This window comes from Poromitra crassiceps (assembly GCF_964638095.1).
Source record: "Poromitra crassiceps genome assembly, chromosome: 6".
NCBI lineage: Eukaryota > Metazoa > Chordata > Actinopteri > Beryciformes > Melamphaidae > Poromitra > Poromitra crassiceps.
The window spans coordinates 18,674,214-18,699,020 of record NC_139627.1 but is presented as its reverse complement, the minus strand read 5'-3'; the positions used below and the strand labels follow the sequence as shown (position 1 = coordinate 18,699,020).

Sequence of the window (24,807 nt, the reverse complement as noted above, 5' to 3'; positions counted from 1 at the left end):
TTTTCTTGACCAGGGTAGCAATGCCACCTTCTGTACTGAGAAGCTCGCTCAACAACTGGGCACTGAAAATAGGAAAACAAAAATCCTATTACGTACCATGGGTCAAGAGAGGCCTGTTCACTGTTCACTTGTTTCAAATTTGGATGGGAGTGGAATAGACAGCCAGACATTCATTCCACTACCAGAGGCATTCACACAGCAATCCATACCTGTGACTAAAGAGAACATACCCAGCCAAAAGGACCTACTGAAGTGGGAGTATCTAAAAAAGGTGAAACTTCCAGAAATAAACAGCGATATAGGAATGTTGATTGGAACAAATGCACCTAAATTAATGGAGCCCTGGGAGGTCATTAATAGTCAAGGAGATGGGCCATATGCAGTGAGAACCCTCCTAGGCTGGGTTGTCAATGGTCCATTGAAAGTGGGTGGTGATAAACAAATTCCAATCACTGTCAACAGGACTTCAGTAGTGAAGCTACAAGACTAGTTGTAAATGCTGACCCCCTGTTCCATTAGTTTGGCTACATTTACATTCAGTCTGCCTGGCTGGCAATGTTCCCAAAATATTTGTATTGTAGCCTACATTTTGAACAACAACAATGATAACAATACTATGATAATAGTTAAAATTAAGGAGGGCTATAATTGTTAATGTTAAACTCCACGATTAGGCCTACTTAATGTAGGCCTACAGGAACCTAAAATAAATTACAGAATGTAGCCTACAAGAATGATCATGGAATTCTGCACAAAATCATCTAAATTAAAATATATCTATGATTTGGGTACGATGAGACAAAACCTGATCTTAATGTGGATTAGGGTCCTTGATATGGAAAAGGTTGGGAATCACGGGACCAGGGGCGGACTGCATAATCGGGCAAGTCGGGCAAATGCCCGGTGGCCTGGCCTGCAAAAAAAGATTTTTTTTTTTTTTTTTTTTTTTTTTTTTTTTTATTTACTGAACAGCAGGCCAGGCGCCGTCTACTGGTTTACTAGTGGTTTTATTACTTTATTCAGGTTTAAAGTGGGTGCATCTCATTGTAAAATTGGACTTGGCCCAAATTGGGCTTCAAACGGCCAAAATTGGGCTTCAAACGGCTCAAATCGGGCTTCAAACGGCCCAAATCTGGCTTTAAATGACCCAAATTGGGCTTCAAACGGCCCAAATCTGGCTTCAAACTGCCCAAATTGGGCTTCAAACGGCCCAAATTGAGCTTCAAACGGCCCAAATTTTTCGCCGGCACGCGTGTCGGCCCGTATCAGCCTGGTCTGCTTGGTATCTAATGCCCGGCCTGAATTATGATCCCAGTCCGCCCCTGCACGGGACTATTGTTTATTGTTTCAACAATCACACAGACACTAGAGGCAGGATGAGAGCCAAAGTCACGCCAAATTCCGGATTAGGCATAATGCACCAGAGCCATTCACCCACCAGTTTTGGCGGGTGAAATGGTCTTTCATGATTCTAAATATACCCGAATCATTGTTGTACGATTGTTGTAAACATTTTACAAAATGTTGATGGAAAAAAGAATGGCGGACGAATGCTCTGGTGCGTTTGCTTAAACAGGAAGTGGGCGTAACTTTGGCTCTACTGCAGACGCACGTCACACGTCACGTAGCTTCTCACACGTATGAGTAGGCGACGATGGACACGTACGGCACACGTCACGTAGCTTCTCACACGTGGGGGTAGGCGACGTTCGACACGAGTGGCTGCTCTGTGAGTACATCAATGGCACAATCCACCCCTCATACATGCGTGCGTGCGTGCGTGCGTGTGTGTGCGTGCGTGCGTGCGACCTTGTGCATTGTGGCTGTTTGGCTTATTCTATCAAAACACACTCCTCTGCGGAACATCACGCAGGGATCGGCATCTTTGATGAAATTATTCGCTACAAAGAGGGCCAGATTGTGACCGTGTTCCAGTAACATACACACACACACACACACACACACACACACACACACACACACACACACACACACACACACACACACACACACACACACACACACACACACACACACACACACACACACACACAAAGGATAATTAAAGTGAATGCATTTGAAAACAAAAAGTAACCAATGAAAATGTCTCCTAAGTGGTTGCCAGTTAAGAGAATCATAATATAATATGCGCAATATGTAATAAATCGCCTCAACACAATATGTAATAGCGTTTGACGCATTTTGTAATAAATGTATTGCGCAGCGCAGATTAACTAGGCTACTCTACTCAGGAACTTAGATACTAATCATTAACTAATGACTACCTACTCATTAACTATGATTAACTAGTGATTGACTAATGACAAATTATTCCTTAGCTACTATGCATTAGTTTACTAACTACTACAGTATTTGTGTACGTTATTGTAAAGTGTTACCCAGTTTGGTTACAATTTCCGAGGCTCAGGGTCAGTGAACAGCTTATCAGCTGAGTGCTGTGCTACGCAGAGGGCCTGTGTTGGAGAATAGGGGGAGAGGCGTTTGTCTGCCAGGAAGGCTAGGCTATTTGACTGAACTGAAGATGTAGCGACGATACTTGTTTTTGTCAAACGCAGATTCCAGGAATTATATCTATATATATATAGATATATAGATATATATATCTATATATCTATATATCTATATATCTATATATATATATATATACATATATATATATATATATATATATATATATATATATATATATATATATATATATATATATATATATATATATATATATATATATATATATAATTGACAATATTAAATCCTCAAATGTGGACCTGAGAGACAAAATGTCCTTAATATGAAAAATTTTGAGAATCACTGCTCTAAAATACATTGATATTTGAATTTCCTCCTGTCGTAAATGCAATTGCAAAAGTACAATTTCAAAAATGTGAATCGTTTCTTTTTTGCCTGCATGTTTACTGCCAGTATGTAATGAGTCAGAACGCCCAGCAGAGGGCAGCATTTATTAGAGCAGAGAAACCTTCCAGTAACAGAACAGTCACAAGTTGAATCCCACAGCAGCCACTGTGTGTCAGTCAACAGTCAGATCATTCACTGTACAATAACATCTCACAAATCATATTATGAAATGAACACGGCTTTCAAACCGGCTTCTTTTTTTATTGGTTTTTAAAAAAAATGCTGGTTTCAAGGTCACAGTTTCCACAAAGTTTTGGTCTTAAATTGAATCTAAAGTGTATAGAAAAAGGTATATAGCCTATATAAGGTATATAAGGTATAAGGTATAAGGTATAAGGTATAAGGTATAGCCTATAGCCTATATATAAGGTATATAGTATATATATATATACTTAATGGTATATAGCCTACACACAATGATCAAATAAATTACATATTGTTTCTTTTTCTGGTCCGCAGAAATTGCAAGAATATTCAATATCAATTCTAAAGTATTTTGGTCATTTTGAGGGATGTTTGTAAATGGCTTCTACAGCTTCTGGGGGCAACTGCTGTTAATTTTAAACAGCAGTTCACTGTGAAACCATGCCCTCTTTGAACTCTAACTGCTCCTCCATACTTTAAGATAGCTAGACACTCCATAAACCTTAAACGAGTCACTTTTAGGACTCTATCAGCTCAATTCAGGTTTAATTTATCTTTTGTACTGTTTCAGAAATCGATTATGTTGTACGTTTTTTTTCCAGCCTTCATATGGGACCCTATAGAGCCAGCCTTGTGTGTCTCACTCTAGTATAGGCAGGCTGTACTTCTTACTGCATAGATCCACACAAAACTGCAACACTTCACACAACTTTAACAAGGACCCCTGGGGGTCCCTCGACCCCACTTTGAAAAGCACTGACCTAAGAGAAGCGGCTGTTTGCCACTGGGTTGTGCCAGCTGGCGGCAAGTGGTTAATATAATTTAGAACACGGCTCTCTTGAATACTCGATTCTGATTCAGAATCAGAATCAGAATCAGAATCAGAAAGACTTTAATGATCCCCGGGGGGAAATTGGGACAAGTTGGTCAATCAACAAGATTCACCGGTCATTATTTCTCGACAACCGACCGCTGCTCTGCCACACCTGGATTAATCAGTTGATAAGAGCATTTTGTCTGCAGACACTACTAATTAGGCCAACCAGTTGCAGCTGTGGTGTCTTGTGTGCCAATTACGAATGAAACCGCTTTGTCGTTGAAAACGCTATTAAAAAATCTATTTGAATAATTATTTTTGTCAGATTATTGAATGATTTAGTTGTATGCCGTGTTCTAAGCGGGATAATGTATATTGAGGCGGTGATTACTGGGAAATAATGACCTTCAGGTGAATCATTAAGCCCTCCGCTGCGCGTCGGGCTCAATCATCACCTGTCGGTCATTATTTCCCCCGTAATCACCGCCTCAATATACATTATCTCTTACGTGGAGCAATGTTCACACACCCATACCTGCCTGCCAGGGGTGTGAAAAACATCTCCAGCTTTCAGGTCAATGTTCTCAGATTTTAGGAGTGAACATTCACATAAGCAGATCTTCAATTATTTTCAGATTTCAATGTGTGAGAGATCAATTGAAAGTTTACAATCTGCACTTTCCTAATCTGTATAAAACTGAAAAATTAGATCTGTCAACCTCAAGGCCAAAACCTCTCGCCACAAGAACAACTTCTTCCCAACTGCCATTGGCCACATCAAACAAAGCCTGAAAACCCCCTCTAGTCAGGACTCTACCAACCGCCCCAATACCCCCCCGAGCACAGCCGAATCCTCCCACTGACATGAGCCCCACCCCCGACCCCGATTCTGATCTCACTAGAGCACTCGATGATGATGATGGCCATCGGAATGAAGGGTATCTTCTTTTTCCATTGATGACATCATCAGTGATGTCATGAATCCCTCTCTACTAATGCATTGTGACATCATCAGTGATGTCATAAATCTTCCCCTGCTGGTGGTATAAATAGGACCAGTGAAATGCTTGTTGACCTGGGATCACCAAACAGCAAAGAGGTTCCTGGCTCAAACCATATTTGAAATGGCTTCTGTTTACCGAAAGCCCACTCCCTCCACCAACCAAAGGAACAAGGCGTTATTACCCAGACCCGAACTGACAGAGGAGCAAAAACAAGAGATCAGGGAAGCGTTTGATCTGTTTGACACCGATGGCACAGGCACAATAGATGTGAAGGAACTGAAGTTTGCAATGCGAGCTCTCGGGTTTGAACCAAAGAAAGAAGAACTCAAGAAGCTGATTGCGGATATAGACAAGGAGGGCTCTGGAACAATTGAGTTCAATGACTTTCACAGTATGATGACACCAAAAATGAGTGAGAGAGACCCCAAAGAAGAAATACTAAAGGCGTTCCGGTTGTTCGATGATGATGGTACGGGGAAAATCTCGTTCAAAAATCTCAAGAGAGTTGCCAAGGACATAGGCGAGAACCTCACGGATGAAGAATTGCAGGAAATGATTGACGAGGCAGACCTGGACGGAGACGGTGAGATCAACGAGCAGGAGTTTGTGAGGATATGGGAGAAGACCAGGAGTTCCTGAGGATATGGGAGAAGACCAGGAGTTCCTGAGGATATGGGAGAAGACCAATCTGTCCTGAGCATGGTGGTTTGTTATCTTGGGACCTTTTTAATATTTACCTTTTGATTCTGTCAAGGACAATATTTCTCCAGTCACTTTTTTTTTAGCATCAGATTTTTGCACAATGCAAGGCAAATATTTCATCATAAAAAATAGGACCAGTAGATGGTGGCATTAGTCGGAACCAGGGGCGACATTACAGAAACTTCCTACTTCCAAGGTCAGTGGGACAATGGATTGGCATTTGTTGGGGACCCCCTGGAACCCCCGGGGGTCCCCGGACCCCACTTTGAGAACCACTGATGTAGGCTACTAAATTATATATGGATTACAGTAGCCTATGATGTGTATGTGTACCATGTATGATATCAGAATCAGAATCAGAAATAAACACTTAGTTTTCGCACACTTATTATTGTAGGCCTATATACTTAGTTAATGTAAATGTTTAAATGTAGCCTATCTGATCTGTGCCTTGTTTGTTTTAAGTTATGCATGCATGCCTTTTGGTTTTTTCTGTGTGTCAAACTCCTTGTATGTGTTTGTCCAATAAAGTTGATTCTGATTCTAAACAAGACTGACTCGACTAAAAATCGTGCTTCATTGCACCTTTAAACTGAACAAAAATAAATAAATAAAAAACATCAACAAAGCGTGTAATTAAACTCCATCTGAAAACGAACTGAAAGTTCACACGCCACATTCCCTAATAGCCTCCATAATCCTTTACAGTCAAGCCCCGCCCACAGTGCTAGTTGACTGACGGCAGGCTTGTCCAATGAGGGGGCGCGCCGTTCTGCCTGACCCTCCCTCCTTTCTGACCCTCCCTCCCCTCCCTTAACCTCGCGTCACCAGGCTCTTCTCGGCGAGAAAGAGCCTGGCTCCCGCCCACAATTGATTTTGTCTGAGTGACCGAGGGAAAGCAAGCTAGTATTTCAGAAGTGGAGAAAACACCAACATTTACAGAGCTACATTTGAAGTGAAGTGGCTCCAAAAACAACAGCTAGACCCCTACCACGGCCATCTTGGAGTTAATTAACTTGTAACTTTTGGGGGACAGTTCAATCAACTAGCTGCTCCTTGTCAGCCAAGTTTCCATCAGACCAGGTTTGAAGAGTCAACATTACAATGCAATTTTAACACCGATGTTGGGCTGTTGGGTTAATTAAAACATGTAATTTATTAGTCATTACTCTTTTACTTTTCTTTTTATATATATATATTTTATTTTACAATTTTCAAAACAGAACAGAACAACAGGCTCAAGCAAAGACAAAACAAAAATATATCAACTTTTCAACATGCATGGTGATACCAGCCACGTAAAGTCTCAATGTACTTGCAGGAAATGTGCGTGGGATCCTGCGCAAGGGGTCCAAAAAGAGTCAACCAGGCGAGTCATCAGTCACCTCTAACCTCGTCCAAATAGGCCAGAAACGGATCCCAGACCTCAGAGAATTTCTTAAGTGAATTGATCCTCAGAAACCGGAGTCTCTCCATATGTATAACCGAGATCATGTCCGTCAGCCACAGCTGAAAGGAAGGTGAAGAGGGGGACTTCCACTCCTTAAGAATAAGTCTCTTGGCGACAGTCGTCTACTGTGTCAGACACTGTTGCACAGGGAGGAACAGCGAGGATTCTGAGCAGCCGAAGATGGCGAGTTCTGTCTCTGGCTGAAGGGCTACTTTGTAGGCCTTAGAGTAAATATCTTAGCCCAGAATCCGGAAAGTAAAGGGCAAAACCAAAAAGCATGGGATAATGTACCATCATTACTCTTTTCTGCCAACAGTAATTTGTTACACTACTCATTACATTACTTTTGCACCCCACACCATTTCTAATTGTGTCCTTTCTCATAAAGATTCAGCAGCTAAAGATTCAAACTATCTTTTTTCCCTCCAGCCTATGAATTCATCCATAAAAGTTACCTGCTTGATGAAGAGCACACCTGACTCAAAGTGATGACGAGACACAATCTTTTAAACAGCTTCTGTTTTTAATAACGCAGTTGTAGAATCTGCAACAGGGGCCAACAGGTAGACCCAAACAAAATGTTGGCAAGATGAAAAACAGGCCAACAAGTGCCAAGGCATCAATACAGTGTACATGTTTGCATAACAAGTTTGTGTCACAAATAGCCCTGCAACATTAACTTGAATCAGCTCTAAAACTAAGTGTGGAGTCCACACTTGGTTTTAACCTGTGCCAGCGCTGGAGAAAGTAATGCAGTAATTTGAAGTGAATTATTAACTAATATTATTACTGTTTTGGAAATTGTAATCTGTTACACTACTTGTTACTGAGGAAAGTAATATATTACAGTAATATATTACTTAATAATTTATTACCACCCAACACTGTTTAACACTGATATCACAAGAATCAGCAGCTATCGTATCTGATGGAGATAGAATAACTCTATGGTTCAGGGAGTTAACACCTCTAGTTCTGCGAGGTCTAGCGGGCCTGGTAGTTAATATGTTCTGGATGGGGATAGAAGTGAGCGAAGCACGCAAGGGACTTCCAACAAGTGACCTGGCTTTGTGAACCAACACAGTCAGATGCTATAGTCTCAACGCCAGAGAGTTCTTATGCTGACACGTTACTGCATGCTGCAGATATCTCGCTCTATGTGGAGTGCAGTGATTCAACATAATATTTGAGCCTGGGGAGAGACTATGACATGCTATATGTGACAAGTTGTCATTTGTCAAGACACCATTTTTTGCCAGATAGCAATACAGTAAGACCATTTTAGCTTAAAATTTTTTGCATTTTATGTTTCCACTCCATTCATTTTGGTTTCATCTCACAGTGTCACCATGCTGATCGTCGTGATGACCCTGACTGGCAAGACCATCACTCTGGAGGTTGAGCCAAGTGACACCATTAAGAAAGTCAAGGCCAAGATCCAGGACAAGGAAGGCATCCGTCCTGAAATGCAGCGTCTGATCTTTGACGGCAAACAACTGGAAGATGGCCGCACCCTCTCTGACTACAACATCCAGAAAGAGTCCACCCTCCACCTGGTGCTCCGTCTGAGGGGAGGCATGCAGATCTTCATGAAGACCCTGACTGGCAAGACCATCACTCTGGAGGTCTGTAACAGGCGCAAATATACCTACTGTGCTTTTTGGAACATTGTTTGGTTGCAGTAACAGATTAAGTCACTGGGTGGCGCCTCTTGTTTATACTGAGACCGAGTTACAACAACAGTTTGAATGCCACTCCCAGTCTAATCTCTGACAAGTAGCTTGAATCTTCTGTAACGACTTGGTGTTAAAACTATGTCATCCTACATGTAAATCCCTCTTGCTATCCAGAGCAGCCTATTTTCCTAAAGCTAATGTAAGCTAATACGCAGCCAAACTCGTTACAGGTTGAGCCAAGTGACACCATTGAGAACGTCAAGGCCAAGATCCAGGGCAAGGAAGGCATCCCTCCTGACCAGCAGCATCTGATCTTCGGCGGTAAACAGCTGCACGTTTGAAACTGAGCAGCTTCTGGCTTCTGCTTAGAACCATGTTCCAACATTCTCTTCCATTGAATTCCCTCCTCCCTTAACCTGCTTTCACTCATTCCATTAAGTTTCAATAAATGTTGAGCATTCCTGATGATGATTTTTGTCTCTTTCATTGGGTTTTTAGTCATTTCACTTTACCCAAAACTTTATGACTTTTAATATAAGTTTTGGATAACTAGTGTCATGGTAGTGAATTCTGTATCTGAGGAGGTTCAACTACAGCATGAGTACGTCAACCATTTTAGGGCATCGTCAGTTCTTGTGTCTCCTACTAAACCATATCGAGTGTGCTCTGAAACACCTTCAGTCCTCACACGAAAACGCTGTCATTCTTCCTGCATTACTGTTTCACTCCTCAAATGTCAGTCATCGCACAATACACAATCATGTGAGACGTGAGGAGTGATGACTGACAGCTAGTTTGGGTGATAAGTGAGGCACGTTGCAGGAGGAATGACAATGTTTTCGTGTGAGATGTGAGGAGTGATGAGACACAAGAACTGACAACGCTTAGACTGAGGGATGATAGCCAATACTCTGATGGAGGAGGATGCCCTAAAATGGTTGCCGTATATGAGGTTTGGTTAGAGATCATAAGGTTCTAAAATCTATTGAGAAAAACATGTTGGCAATCTCCTTGGTGTTGTCTCAACATGACTTTCAAAACACACCCACAAAAATATTGTTTAGATAAAGTTTTCAATAGATGGTTCCATGGCATTTGTGACATTACAAATGTTTGTGCTTTTAAAATGTACTATTTTTCTCAACAGTCAATCTCTTTGATGTACAAGAGGAAAAACCCACATGATTTTTAGTCCAAAGATTTTCTGCGTCTCCTGCTAGTAAACAACACAATGTAGCTTGTTTCCCCTTGATATACAATTATGGGTGCCTCAGATCAATGTGACACTTTTATGTTCTAGTAGTTGTTGTTTAGCACCTTTCTTATAACATTTAGCAGGAACAGAAGAAGCTATAAAGAGTCTTTCACTGATGCCCAGTAAGATATGTATCACATTTAATAATACATATTTTCCAATCCCTTCATATATCCATAATACCTTCTGAATAAATCAAATCACCTTAATTATATCATGCCTGACATTATATGACAAATTTAGTTACTACAAATAAATTGTTTAGCCACTTTATTATTCCAAACAGAGATAAGTTCACTACAAAGGTTATTTGTCAGTCAAAAGCTATACTCGTGAATGTCATTTCTGAATACTTTATAAACTGGATGGGCTTGTTTGTTTGGGCTGAGTGTACAGTACAGACAAGACAAGCTGATCAGATTTGAGGGGGAAGAGAGGGGAGGAGAAGACCTCTATTCCATGTTTACCATAGCTCCCTGAAGAGAAACAGCTATAGGACATTCAAAGGTAAAAAAAGACACAAGAATCACAATAATGTCATGATCATTGTTTTGTACTGTCACGAGAGTTAGGCTATACTCACCCTAATGACAATTCACATATAGTGTTCAGTAACGCCTCAGAGAGGAAACAATCACACAGCTAAAGGTGAATACAAAGCACAAGAAATCAGAGATCGTCAAGCAAGCAGAACCAGGTGCACATTAAGGGCGGAGTCATATCCAAACTAAGTTATTTGTTTTTCTGACATGCAGTCCATATCAGTGGCAGGCTAGAGTGGCCATCAGGATGGCACAATCACAGGACACGAAGCATTTTCAACCAGAGAGAAAGTGTGCAATTAAAATATTCTGTCTAGATATGTCATAATCTACAGAGATTAAGGGTGCTTTCACACTGGGGACCCGGGGGCGCAACCGAGCACGCTTGTCCCCAAATTGACCCCAGGTGCGGTTGGTTCCATGAGTGTGAACGTTGCGTTCCGTGCCCGGGTGCGGAACAGCGTCCCGTGACAGGGTCCACTTGAAAAGATCATCTGAGGAACGCTTTGACGTGCCCGCCGGGAATGGAACCCTTTCGAATGTCAACGCCCAACCGTACCGAACCACATAGAAAACACACGGGCGAAGATACACTCCAGCCGTATTCCGTTCCGTTCCCGAGCGCGGAAGAAATGTTGTAATGTGAAAGCTGACCAGCGGGGGAGAGGGGGGCAATCGTACTCGGGTGCGGAATGGAACAGAATAAAAGCAATGGTTCCCAGTGAGAAAGCACCCTAAAACACATAAAGGTGACTACTAGAGGTGTACTGGATGAAAGGGCAGACCTAACTATGACATAGCAGCTTTGTTGAACACAGTATGTACAACTTATGAATATTCAAATGACAATATTGGCACTAAATTATCCTCTGCAATATGCATGCAATGTAAAAACAATGTCAGCAAACCAAATACTCTACAAATATCTAAAACCATGTCCAATAAATTCAGATGTGTGACGATCCAGCAGCTGAAAAAAAGAGTTGAACTATTTCAGAGAGACATTCGGTCTCTCCCTGCTGCCGCTCGCGGTGTTTTTTGTGCTCTAACGGTGTGTGTTTGGCTGGAGGTGTTGCCTGGTAGCGCTAGTGTTTCCCCGGGAAGAGTGTGCCTCAGGTGGGTGCATCAGGTCACTGTAGGGCACGTGCAGTTTCAGCACACAGTACCTGCGGTCTAGCTCGCCATCGTCTGACATGACCGTCGAGTACGGGTTCACCTCCTGTCAGACAACAGAAACACATACAAAAACATATAGAGAACAACAAACAAGCATACATAGGCATATTTAGGCATATAAAGACAAGCCCCCAAATCGACGCAACCAACCACAAACACAGAGACAAAGAAAATATCATAAAACCTTCAGATACACACAAGCATCATCCAAAATATAATCTCCATCGGGTGCACCATCAAGAGGCCAGTCAAGATTAGCCTATACACGTTGTTTCACTTTCACATTTAACTTGTATCCATCTTTGATGTGTTTTCTTTTGCCAGTACTCTAATTGCTGTGCGCATGGAAAGGTAGCTAGTGATTATTTAAGTGATATGCAGATAGCCAACCCATGGTCATGATCCTCTATCAGCACTCCATCTGTCACACTCAGTAAACTAAACGCTGTATATTGATGTAACCGCTACGCTGCATACAGACACTAAGACAAATTCCTCGTATGTAACTTGCATACTGTGGCAATAAAAGTGATTCTGATTCTGATAGAGAGGCAAAGTGGAACGTCACTTCCTGCTTCAGCACTGTACCAGAGATTTTCATCCGCCATTTATTTTCCCATAGACATTTCGTAAAATGCTTATAAAATAGTTTTACTTCGTCGAACCAAACGGTTCAGCTAATGCTATAATCGGGAGAGACCATAGAACATTTCACTCGGACCAAAACTAAAAACAACATCGAACAAATATTTTCTTTAAACCCGCATTTTTTTAACGTTTTGGTCCCAGTGAAATGTTATGGATCTCTCCTGTTTCTAAATATATCTGTACCGTTTGGTTTGAACCAGTAAAACTATTTTTATGGGCATTTTATGAAATGTCTATGGGAAAATAAATGGCGGATGAAAATCTCTGGTACAGTGCTGAAGCAGGAAGTAGGTGGTCACTTTGCCTCTCTATAAAAGCGTATGGCTTGAACAGACACAAGGCACGACCAAGAGCAGTAGGGGAAGGGGGTTGTTATACTCACAGTCAGAGGGTTGGGTTTGGGTGGGGAGGGTGAACAGACGAGGGGTCTGGTTCTGAGACTGCCTTAATGGCCTCCATGGGAATCTTCACTGGAGGAGGGAGGGAACTGTCGGGCTGAGTGACAAAGAAAGGAACCAATCGGCATGCAGGATGACCGCTTCAATGTCTGGCTGCTCTGGGATCAGATTCTAACACAAACAGCCATGGTCGCCAGAATAAAATGTCTGCGTTATATTCCTGAGGGAGCACAGAGTTGTGGACCAAGGCAGCTCAGCAGGCAAAGTAGTAAACAAAATTGAGAAGGGAGCTCCTTGAATTTTACAAAAATCGGGATTAAATACTATTTTTGTAAAATTCAAGGAGCTCCCTTCTCAGTTTTGTTTGCGTTATATTTCTGCAATCCACGTATACGTAGAATATCACGTTTCTGAACCGAAAATGCATCGCATATCACGGTTCTAGATACATGTATATCAACGGTACATGTCATAGAGTCTGCTATTGAAATAGTACGGTGGCCAGTAAGGGTGAGTTGTGGTCGGGGTGGATGGAGGGCGTGTTCGATCCCCAGGCTTTCCAAAGTCTACATTTCAACCGTAAATCACATTTAACGTTTTTTGTTATTTAAGCACAACCCAAACCATACTCCTAACCTAATTTGCCTAAACATAAGCAAAGTTGTGAAAGTTGTTTTATTTGTGTATAATGTTGAAACGGCAGCGAGATTTTCAAATGAATCCCTGCTTTGTTTCAAATTTACGTTGAGATTGTAGATTTACAGAAACGTAAAAGGCGGTAAAAGGCTGACATTTAGTTTAGGCTACGTTGCATTTTATTCTGGTGACTGGGTTGCCTCGAATCAGCACCTATAGGATCAACTTCACTTTTTCTCCTTTAGATCAGAGGTTTTCAAGGTAGGAGGCGGGCCTCCCCAGCGGCGCTCCAAGCAGTTTCAGGGGAGGCTCAGTGAATGGAAGTGAACAAATATTACATTAGTTATTAAAAGGAGATCACATAGAATAGCTAAAATGTGTGTGATTTGGTTAGAGCAGTGGTTCTCAAATGGGGGTCCGCGGACCCCCAGGGGTCCGTGGCACTTTGCCAGGGGGTCCGTGAAAAGTTTTCAAGTACCGTAAAAAAATTTTTTTTTTTTTTTTTTTAAATAAACTGCTACATGTTACTTATTCCTTCTCAAACTACTTCCTACATGGTGCTAGTCTATCAAAATATCTTGGCTGTCATTGATTGTGTTGCATAGTGGTTTTCTGTACTGTTGACAAATTGTGATATTGTAAGTCGCTTTGGATAAAACAAAAGTGTCTGCTAAATGACGTAATGTAAATGTAATGTAATAAAAAAAAAAAAAAATTTTTTTTTTGCAAAATCTTCATAGTTCAACGAAAATAGTTTATGCTTTAAATCTAAAATGGTACATGGATTACATTCTAATAACAAACCTATCAAATTAAAAGTCAAGCACGTTACCGTGGAAACAATTAAGCTTAGCCCAAAATCACAAATCAGAATGAGGGGGTCCCCGGTATATTTTCTATCTCGTAAGGGGTCCTTGGCTGAAAAACATTTGAGAACCTCTGGGTTAGAGAGATAGTTCATAGATACAATAGTTTTGGGGAGTTTTTCCCACTTTCCGAGATTCAGAACAAATACACACTAATAAGGGTTTCCAAATTCCAATCATGGAAGTTGGAAACCCTCATATAAGTGTTTTGCTTGCACCTGTGTTTACCCTGCCTTTTCGACACAAAATGGCCCCCGTGAAAAGGGTCTATCGTTAAAATCATGATCCCATTCGGCAGCATCCACGAATTGAGCGAGGGGGGGGCTCCTTTTTCCAAGCTTTGTCTGGGGGGCGGCCCACAGTCTCAGACTTTGAAAACCGCTGCTTCAGATAATCCGGCACACAGATGTGACAACAACACACATGCGACATCTAACGGAGTGAACGTGGCTTTCTACAGTGTAGGAGCACATATTGAAAGGAGGGCAGACAGGTAGACAGAAAGAGTGTAGTAAGTGTTATACAGTGCCTTTTCAGCAACACTGTGGGACAGAGAGGAGAGACCTATTAGTCAGCTATAACAAACCCAGGAATGACACACCCACAACAGATGGAGTGACACACATGTCGACACAGTTAATAGCAAGATCAGAGGTAACGCTTTATACTAAGGTAGACATATTCACTATTAACTACTTTCTTATTAACATGCATATTAGTAGCATATTAGCTGTTTATTAGTTATTGTAAAGCACGTATTAGTGCCTTATTCTGCATGACCATTCTACAACTACTTCCTCCCACCTCCTCGTCGCTCTCTGGCTCCGCCTTCTTCTCTTTATTCTTCTTCTTCTTCTCGTCCTCCTTCTTCTTCTTGTCTTTATCTGGCAGGATGTCGTCCAGCCAGGCCAAGTCGTGTTGCGAGAACATCAGATCCAGCAGCTTCCGCACCACCATCAGACCCAGAATCTACACACAGTGACCAGATAGAGATGTATCAGACCAGGAATCTACACACAGTGACCAGAGATGTATCAGACCCAGAATCTACACACAGTGACCAGATAGAGATGTATCAGACCTAGAATCTACACACAGTGACCAGATAGAGATGTATCAGACCCAGAATCTACACACAGTGACCAGATAGAGATGTATCAGACCCAGAATCTACACACAGTGACCAGATAGAGATGTATCAGACCCAGAATCTACACACAGTGACCAGATAGAGATGTATCAGACCCAGAATCTACACACAGTGACCAGATAGAGATGTATCAGACCCAGAATCTACACACAGTGACCAGATAGAGATGTATCAGACCCAGAATCTACACACAGTGACCAGATAGAGATGTATCAGACCCAGAATCTACACACAGTGACCAGATAGAGATGTATCAGACCCAGAATCTACACACAGTGACCAGATAGAGATGTATCAGACCCAGAATCTACACACAGTGACCAGATAGAGATGTATCAGACCCAGAATCTACACACAGTGACCAGATAGAGATGTTTCATCCGTGCAGGTGTGAGAGATGTGAGCTGTTGCAGTGCCATCTTGTGGACCAATTTGAAACAAGAAGATGGCCTCTATTTGCTGCACAAGAGTGGAACACTAGTGTCAAACAAACGTTAATATCTCAAAAACTATACGTGACATTGCTTATATATTGACATTGTGAGTGAGAGTAGAATAGCTGGCGGGTTGATGTATAATATATTTTTGTTGTGTGAACTGTGACGGTTTTAAAATGTGTTAATCATGCAGCCTGTAAACTTTAGTCTGTTAGAGTGAATCATGACATCACACAATCAAGGCTCCTAGGATCCAATTAGAAAGGTTGAAAAGGTATAAAACTTAAACTGTGATTTCTGAAAAAGTACAAAAGGTACCAAAAAGCTGAATAACAGTAAAAAACACATTAGAGAAGGAATCTCCTGCGCTTCAACCCCTCCACAGAGGGAGGTCGGTGCTCTCAGAACAGGACAAAACAATGTAAACAGGTCAATGGGCCACTTCCAAAAGGACTAACCCAATGAGTGAGCTGGAGCACACGAAGTCACTTAAATAAATTTAATAAAGGTACAAAACTGACGTTTCGACGCGCACTGCGTCTTCTTCAGAGTCAAACAGTACAGGCATAAATCCCAGCCCTTAAGAGAGCCTCCATTCTAGGTGGTAGTTTCTGATTGGTTACAATGGAGTGGGAGGTGCTTAATCAGTAAGCCTATACCATGAGAGCACTCACAGAAAAAATAGAAAAGGAGGGCAGTGCTGTGTTAGAGCAGCACTCCCTCATAATAATACATAACAAACAACAAGTACAATACAACAACACATCACTTCCTCACAATAAGATCACAGGTAACAAGAGAGGCTCAGTTCCTCGTTTAGTCCCTGTGGTTCCACTGTATTCAGGGTGAAGATCCAAAAAGCCTCTCTTCTAAGTAGCCTGTTGACAATGTCTCCCCCTCTCTGTGAGGGAGAGACTTTCTCAATCCCCCAAAATCTGAGTGTGGCTGCAGAGCCATGTTTGGCCTGTGCATAGTGTCTGGCTATGGCGTAGTCCATATTGTTGTTGCGGATAGCAGCCTTATGCTCAGCAATTCTTACCTTAAGTTGGCGTTTGGTTTGACCAACGTATACCAAGCCACATGGACATTTTAAGATGTAGACTACATGTGTAGTACTGCAGTTGATGAATGACTTGATGTTGTATTTTTTACCTGTGCGGGGGTGAAGAAACTGTTTGGTGTCTGATGAGTTAGAGCAGTGTGTGCAGTGACCACATCTGTAGAAACCTGAAGGGGGTGGGCGTAGCCAGGTGGTTTTCTGAAGGGGGCTCATAGCACTGTGGACCAGTCTGTCTTTGAGAGAACGGGATTTTTTGAATGAGATGAGGGGGGGTTCGGTGCATAAATGTTTTAGGGCAGGGTCACTCTGTAAGACATGCCAATGTTTTTTAATGCTGTTTTTGATCTCTCCTCCGATGGAGCCCTTGTCGCAATATCTGGACTTCTTCCTTAAGAAATTCGTCCCCAACCTTCCCTCCTACCTAGGAGACACAACGGACGTATTAACAATGTTAGAGTCTTTCAAATGTGATACAGATTTTCTACTTGTCACATTGTTTGTTATGTATTATTATGAGGGAGTGCTGCTCTAACACAGCACTGCCCTCCTTTTCTATTTTTTCTGTGAGTGCTCTCATGGTATAGGCTTACTGATTAAGCACCTCCCACTCCATTGTAACCAATCAGAAACTACCACCTAGAATGGAGGCTCTCTTAACTCATTCACCGCCAATGACGTCTTTGACGTGTTATCAGAAATAGCCCTCCCCGCCAATGACGTGTTTGACGTGTTTTTGTTTTTATTGGTGCAGCGCCTGCAGCAAACACTTGCCCAGCCTGTGACACAGACACAGGTCCCTGCCTTCAAAGGGTAGCCGACAGCACGCGATCAAACACATACCGCAGCTGTTGTTTTGAAATTGAGCAAGAGGAAAAGCAGAGAACGGGTAACGCTTCCTTGTGCAGACAGGAGAAACGCAATTGAAACGCCCTCGGCGCGCTGCACGAGCTGGAGTCGCCTTCCTCTGTGCCAGCCAGGAGAAAACGGGAGAAAGTAATCAAGAGATGTGTTTGATCATCGGAGGAATGAGGAAATGATCGATCAGTTTGCGAGGGCGGTGAGGACGTGTTGAATAGCCGAGGGGAAAACGGGAACGATCAAATAGCAGAGTTGATATGACAGGGAGACATGGACGAGGACGGGTGTACCAGAACAAATCAAAAATAAACACAGGAACAGCTAGGCAGCAGCGGGCAGAAGGCACTCACAGCAGCCCGCTGTCCTTCTCAAGAGCTCTTCAGTTGGTTCATGAAATCGCTGGGCTGCGTGCCCTCCAGTGTTGCTCCTGGCCAATCCCAGCGCCACAGGGCGTGGTTATTGCTTATCCTATGTTGGGTTAGAAATCTAAAAGGGGGATCGTGTGTGTGTGTGTGTGTGTGTGTGTGTGTGTGTGTGTGTCTGTCTGTCTGTCTGTCTGTCTGTCTGTCTGTCTGTCTGTCGGTGTGTCTGTCTGTCTGTCTGTCTGTCTGTCTGCACACTCACACCGAGTAAACTGTATTGTTGAATGTAAAAAAAAAAGCACTTCATGTGTTTATATATATATATATATATATATATATATTTTTTTTTTGTCATTTGTGTCCTAACGAATAATATTTACATGTCTGATGTCAATACAGTTCAAAATAAAAGAATTGAGAGTGAGTTATGCCTGAGATTGTGCCCTTTTACAAAAATGCTTTTTTCTCCCTTTTCTCTTCCCAGACAGGCTTTTTTGGTGAACATGGGGTGTATAAAAAGGGTTATAAGTAGAGTACAGAACATGCTAAAAGCTAACTTTCTTTTTGGGGGTGAAAGTAGAGACTTAGATCTTCATTTCGAGGTATTGGACATCACTGTAGTCCTAGTACAGAATTTACTGTGGGTCTTGAAAGATGACCAAACATTATGGAAATACTTGGCCTGTGCCAAAAATGCCAGTCAGATATTGGCAGTGAATGAGTTAAGGGCTGGGATTTATGCCTGTACTGTTTGACTCTGAAGAAGACGCAGTGCGCGTCGAAACGTCAGTTTTGTACCTTTATTAAATTTATTTAAGTGACTTCGTGTGCTCCAGCTCACTCATTGGGTTAGTCCTTTTGGAAGTGGCCCATTGACCTGTTTACAGTAAAAAACACATGTTGACCTGTTGAAGTTTGAATAGAGGTTGTACTGTAGTACAAAAGAAGTATGAAAGAGTAGTTAGAGTTCAAAGAGGGCATGGTTTGAACAGTCCTCCCATAGACTTAAGCAGGTAGTAAAAGTTGTGTACTGCGTTCGCTCCTCAAGATGGCGGCCGCAAAAAAACCCGTCACATGACTGAAACTGTCACCTGACTGAAATCCATGATTATCACTGCCTCATATATTGATAAATGCCTCAACCAGGGGGACATGTGTCCAATGCACTCACACATGGACACACACTCACCATGACCGGAAAGACGATGGCCAGGAAGGTGGACTTGAGGACCCAGAGGACGGCTAGGCAGAGGATCTGGACCAGGGTGAAGAGGTGGACTCGTCTTAGAGGAACGTGACGCAGGAAGGAGAAGTCTGGCTGGTGTTTGGCTGGCATCAGATACAGCTTGATACGCTCCCAGAACTGCAATGGAAAGATAGATATGTCAGTTCTCAAACACAGATGGTGGCACACACACACACACACACACACACACACACACACACACACACACACACACACACACACACATACGTAAAGCAGAGTTACCCTTTGTTCATTCCATACGCCGAAGCAAAGCTCAAGCCACGCTGACGCTGAGCTCACGCTAAACCGGCCACACAAGAAGCACTCTCTTTTCCTCAGCGCCTCGCTCAGCGCGCCTCGCCCCCGCCAACAACTTCCATTGACTTCATGCCTGGCAGCTTCACGCTTGGAAAATAGAACAGAATCCTGAACGATCGCTTCAGCACAGCTTCAGCGTGGATTGAGCGTGGCATGCGTGCGGCTGGTGTGAACGGTCTCGCCTGTTAACAAGGACGGCGAAATGAAACTGCGTGGCTTCAGCGTGGCTTGAGCTTCGCTTCGGCGTATGGTGTGAATGTCAGGTGTGCCTGACTGCTGCAGTCACAACAACAGTGATCAGGCACACCTGACATTAATCACTTCATCCAATAGTGTAGGACAGGAAACCTCTGAGAAGATGCCCTACTCATTTCAGGAAGTAGTGGAGTTGTGCAAGTAGTCTATTGGACTGAACAAACAAATGACAGCTACCAATTTTTTGAGCTATCTTTGACACACACGAATAACAACTCATCTACCTGGATGCCACTCAGTGAGGCCACTCCCATGTAGAGGAACACTCCATAGAGGACAGGCATGGGGATGTACTGCATGAAACAATAGAATTATGTCACTGTAATGGAATTAAACAATAGAACTATGTCACAGTAACGCATCACTTGACAGCAAGTGTCTGATCAAATACTGTAACTGATCAAGTGAAACATTGTACTAGTATGTTACATGTCCACTAACTAACCTGGAGGACAGGTGCCAGAAAGACTGAGAGTCCAGTCAGAACAAACACCAGAATGCCCGTCAATCTCTGCTCCCTAGTTATGAAGAACAATATATCATTAATGCAAAACACAAGCACGCACACCATGCACGCACACCACACACGTCACACACGTCACACACACACACACACACACACACACACACCTGCCAACATTAAGCTGTGAAAAAGAGGACCCCTTTGAAAATGTTTTTTCCCCTCGCCAAGATGTAGCCTAAATTTGGCGTATTACTTAGACACCTTCCTGACAAGCGAGCTTGACATGGTTGGTACCAATCGATACCTTAGGTCTTCTAGTTTCATATGATACCAGACACAGAAAATACACTCTGGCTTTAAAACAGCCTGCTACCTACCGCCTTTGAAAGCAAATGTTCAAAATCGTGATATTTCCCGAATATTATATATTTCGAAAATTTACCCAAGCGTACTCCTCAGGATTAATGTGTATATGTAAAAACTGTTGTCTTTCAATCTTATTTATTTTCTTTTTTTGCAATGCTCTGGTGGACCACCCCGTGGACCACAGTTTGTGAACCAATGAATGTATACATGAAACAATTAACTTATAATATAAATCATATTATAATCCAATAGGACATGCAAAAATATCCATCCAGGCTGTGCGGCGCCTTGTACAAAGTCTCCTCCTCCTCGCTCTCCCCAGCCTCAGGCTGTGTCGTGTCGGCAAAGCATGAAATACATCTTCCTCTGAAGTTTCTTCAGCCACAGAACTCCCATCAGGAAGAGGAGTGGCATCACAGCGACAACCATGAGCACGTCCCGGGTAATGGGAATAGAGCCTCCCTGGCTCTCCCGGGCAGGGGGAGTGGAGTTATCGGTGGTGAGGAGAGGTTTGTGACTAACAGCGGTGCTCTTTGCCTCAGAGACAGCCAGTTCTGCCATGGCCACAAACAACCAGCAGAACAGTAAAATAAGATCAGGAAAAACTCTGTGGAACTGCATTGTCTTCACTTGACTTATTGTGTTTACCTCAACCCAGTTGTCCAATTTATAACCTCAGCAGAGAAGGGATTTATGACATCACTGATGACATTATCAGTGATTTATGACATCACTGATGATGTCACTGATGGTATCACTGATGATGGTCTATGCATAAGTGACATCAGTTAACATCAGTTCTCTAGACATTGTTCACTGTTGATGACATTGTGACAGCATCAGTAGTTTATATCACTGTAGACTCAGCTCTCAGTCTTATCACCAAACGTCTGGAAACCGAGACTAATATCACTGATGATTTCACTATTGACATGATTGTCAACATTGCTCGAGTGACATCACTGATGACATTACAATTGCTCGAGTGACATCGCTGATGACCACTGATGACATCACTCATTAATGACATCACTCACTGATCACAGCACGTATTCATAGAATTGGTGATGTTGAAATCTCTACATCAGTGTTTACTAAAGCAAAATTTTTATGACATTGATTTAAATGTCAGCTGGAAATAAACATGTTATATTTTACTTTCCAACAATGAATGAAAATGGCTACCCACGAGTCTCCCCTTTACAGATGAGGTAGCAATGAAATAAATAAAAAAACAGGGAAATACATCATCAGTCTTGTGTGTTGATCAGAGTTGTGAAGGGTTGGGTCAGCCGATCAGCAGATTTTCAGAATTCAAAGTGGGTTGCAGCATTCTCATTCTTAAAGGAACACTGGCGATTTTCAACCAGCTTTGGATCATTACAAAATCAGTAGTATATACTGCAGTCATTCAAGTAGTTCAGGGGTTACCAAACTTTTCAGACCAAGTACCACTATGTACAGTGTACACACACACACACACTATGTACAGTGCCAAACCACGTTTCCTAGGTACCACTTCCACTAGAATTTCTTTGCTCCACATGAAATAAAATGTGCTGATTTAACCATGCAATAGCATCAGAAAGGCTAAATAACAACATAAGGTTACTAGCGCAAACCCGACACACACGCGAGCACACACACACGCGAGCACACACACACACACTGTCTCAGGATACAGTTCCCACGGTCATGGAAAACCTGGAAAAGTCATGGGATTTCAAAATGTCAAAGTAGTAAAATCCTTAAAAGTTTGGGAAAAGTCACTAACACTAACACAACAAAACACTAGACAAACAGGACACGCCTCTTTAAATTGGATTTGAGTGCTTCTTGTATTTTATATCAATATTTTTATGGAAAATTCAATAGATTTAGTTTTTATTTCAACAGCTTCCATGTAATGTGTGATGCAGTGACTCTAAAGCACTCAAATACAATATAAAGAGGTGTGTCCTGTTTGTCCTGTGTTTGTAATTTCTCATATTGATTCAGAGTCAACGCCTTACATGACACAATCTACATGGACATTGTATTCTGGATTCTTGGAACGTTGTGGAAAAGTTTTGAAAGTCTATCCATGAAAACGTGTGGGAACCCCCTGGATAGTCTTACCGGACGCCTAGGAACTGGGGCTGCTCTCCGGGGGCACTGCTCTCGCTCTCCATCTTCAGAGAGTCAATGTGGGCGATGGAGATGACCGTGGCTGCTACGTACCAGGGCAGGCCCATGAAGGAGCACACTGCCATCAGTAGCCCCACCCAGAACAGGTCCAGGTGATAGCCGCAGCCTTTCTGCAGCCGGGTGGGTAAGTGAGGAGACATTGGAGAGAAACCTGAATGCTAAGCTACAGCATCAATCTCATTATGGCTGAACCATGTTGAGGCACCATTTCAATCGTGTTTGCGAACAATTTGCGCCAACGGGATTTCTGATGAGATTATTTAGTTTGAACTGAAGTATGATCTATTGAATCAAAAAGTGGGCATCTGGGTAGCCAACATGAGGGTTGCAGGTTCGAGCCCCCGTGTTACATCCGGCTTGCTCGGGCATCCATACAGGCACAATTGGCCGTGTCTGCAGGTGGGAAGCCGGGGTAAGGGTATGTGTCCTGGTCACGGCACTAGTGCCTCCTCTGGTCGGGTCGGGGTGCCTGTTCGGAGGGAGGGGAACTGGGGGGAGTAACGTGATCCTCCCCCGCGCTACTTCTTGCCGGGCAAACACGTCGCTGTCAGGTGAAAAGAAGTGGCTGGCGACGGCACATGTATCGGAGGAAGCATGTGCTAGTCTACGACTCTCCAGATCTGCAGAGGGGGTGGAGCAACGACCGGGACAGCAAGGGGAATTGACCAATTACACAGTAATAGGGGAGAAAACAGGGGGGAATCTGTGGATTTTGATCAAGCTTTTTCTGAATGTAATTTTTTTTGCGGGAGGGGGGGGGGCATTTTTCATTTTTCGCCTTTAGATAGGACAGCAGGCAGACAGGAAGGGTGGGGAGAGAGAGGGGATGACATGCGGCAAAGGACCTCGGGTCGGATTCGAAACCCGCATCGGCCGCGCGAAGGACCGAGCCTCCGTGGTACGCGTGCTACCAGGTGAGCCACCAGGATGTGAATCTGTGTCCAAACCTTCAGTTTGTTCTCCTTGCGGTTGACGATGACGGCGCTAATCTGCTGGTCCATGAAGATGAGGATGGTGACGAGGAGAGCCGGCACGGAGCTGGCCAGACACATCCACCACGGGTTCTTACCGAACGGCCTCACCAGCCAGCCGCGGTCTAGACGCGTTGGCTGCATCACACACACACATGCACACACACACACACACACACACACACACATGGACACGCACACGCACACGCACGCACACACACACACACACACACAGAATGATATACAGAAGTATATGCGTGCACCAAGGTTATTATTGTTAATGAAACGCAATAATGAAAACTAGGAAACATTTTTGTTAACTGAAATACAAAAATTTACAAAAAAAGATAACAAACTGAAACTAAGCATTTACTAAACTAGCCCACCTACTTTAAAAACAAATTAAAAGTTAACTGAAATTGAAATCAAAAAGTCAAAACGAGATAAAAACTAATAGTGTATAATGAAAAATGAAAAACTATAATAACCTTGGTGTGCAGGAATACACATCCACACAAAGTACTACACGTTCTTACGATCTACATTGGCAGTGGTGCAGACAATGCTTATAAAAACATGCACGACCTGGTTTAAACATGCACACACACACTCACTCTCTCACACACACACACACACACACACATGCAGAAGGAGAATCGTCATATGCTATAATTATATGAATCTAAGATCACACATGCATCTTGCACTTGAGAAGAAATATGCCAACACATAATAATTCAGTAAAGACCAAATACCTTGAACTCTGTTGGAACGATTAGTTTGGGTGTGTCTAACCCCATCAACATATCCAGACCCACAAAGGACATGATTGACATGAAGATGGCAAAATCACTGATTAGCTTCCTCAGCTGATTGGCCCACC

General features: G+C 42.8%; 1 protein-coding gene and 2 pseudogenes across 3 annotated transcripts in view; 2 read left to right on the top strand and 1 right to left on the bottom strand.

The window, feature by feature from the left end:
- Nucleotides 1-5,022: 5,022 nt before the first annotated feature.
- Nucleotides 5,023-5,541, top strand: LOC310777775 (annotated as a pseudogene). The gene has a single exon. The product of its transcript is annotated as an uncharacterized misc_RNA (transcript).
- A 2,862-nt stretch (nt 5,542-8,403) lies between these two features.
- On the top strand, nt 8,404-11,098 carry LOC310777774 (polyubiquitin pseudogene; annotated as a pseudogene). The gene is made up of 3 exons: nt 8,404-8,679; nt 8,961-9,051; nt 10,989-11,098. The product of its transcript is annotated as a polyubiquitin pseudogene (transcript).
- Nucleotides 11,099-11,572: 474 nt separating this feature from the next.
- The window catches only part of LOC310777773 (electrogenic sodium bicarbonate cotransporter 4-like), a gene marked incomplete at both ends in the record, with an annotated part of 51,628 nt that continues 38,393 nt past the window's right edge, over nt 11,573-24,807 (bottom strand). The window contains 7 exons of the mRNA XM_083638135.1: nt 11,573-11,746; nt 15,056-15,220; nt 19,308-19,481; nt 20,162-20,230; nt 20,383-20,455; nt 22,885-23,063; nt 23,901-24,062. Of these exons, the coding sequence (XP_083494261.1) occupies nt 11,573-11,746; nt 15,056-15,220; nt 19,308-19,481; nt 20,162-20,230; nt 20,383-20,455; nt 22,885-23,063; nt 23,901-24,062 (996 nt within the window). The remainder of the gene's footprint in view (nt 11,747-15,055; nt 15,221-19,307; nt 19,482-20,161; nt 20,231-20,382; nt 20,456-22,884; nt 23,064-23,900; nt 24,063-24,807) is intronic.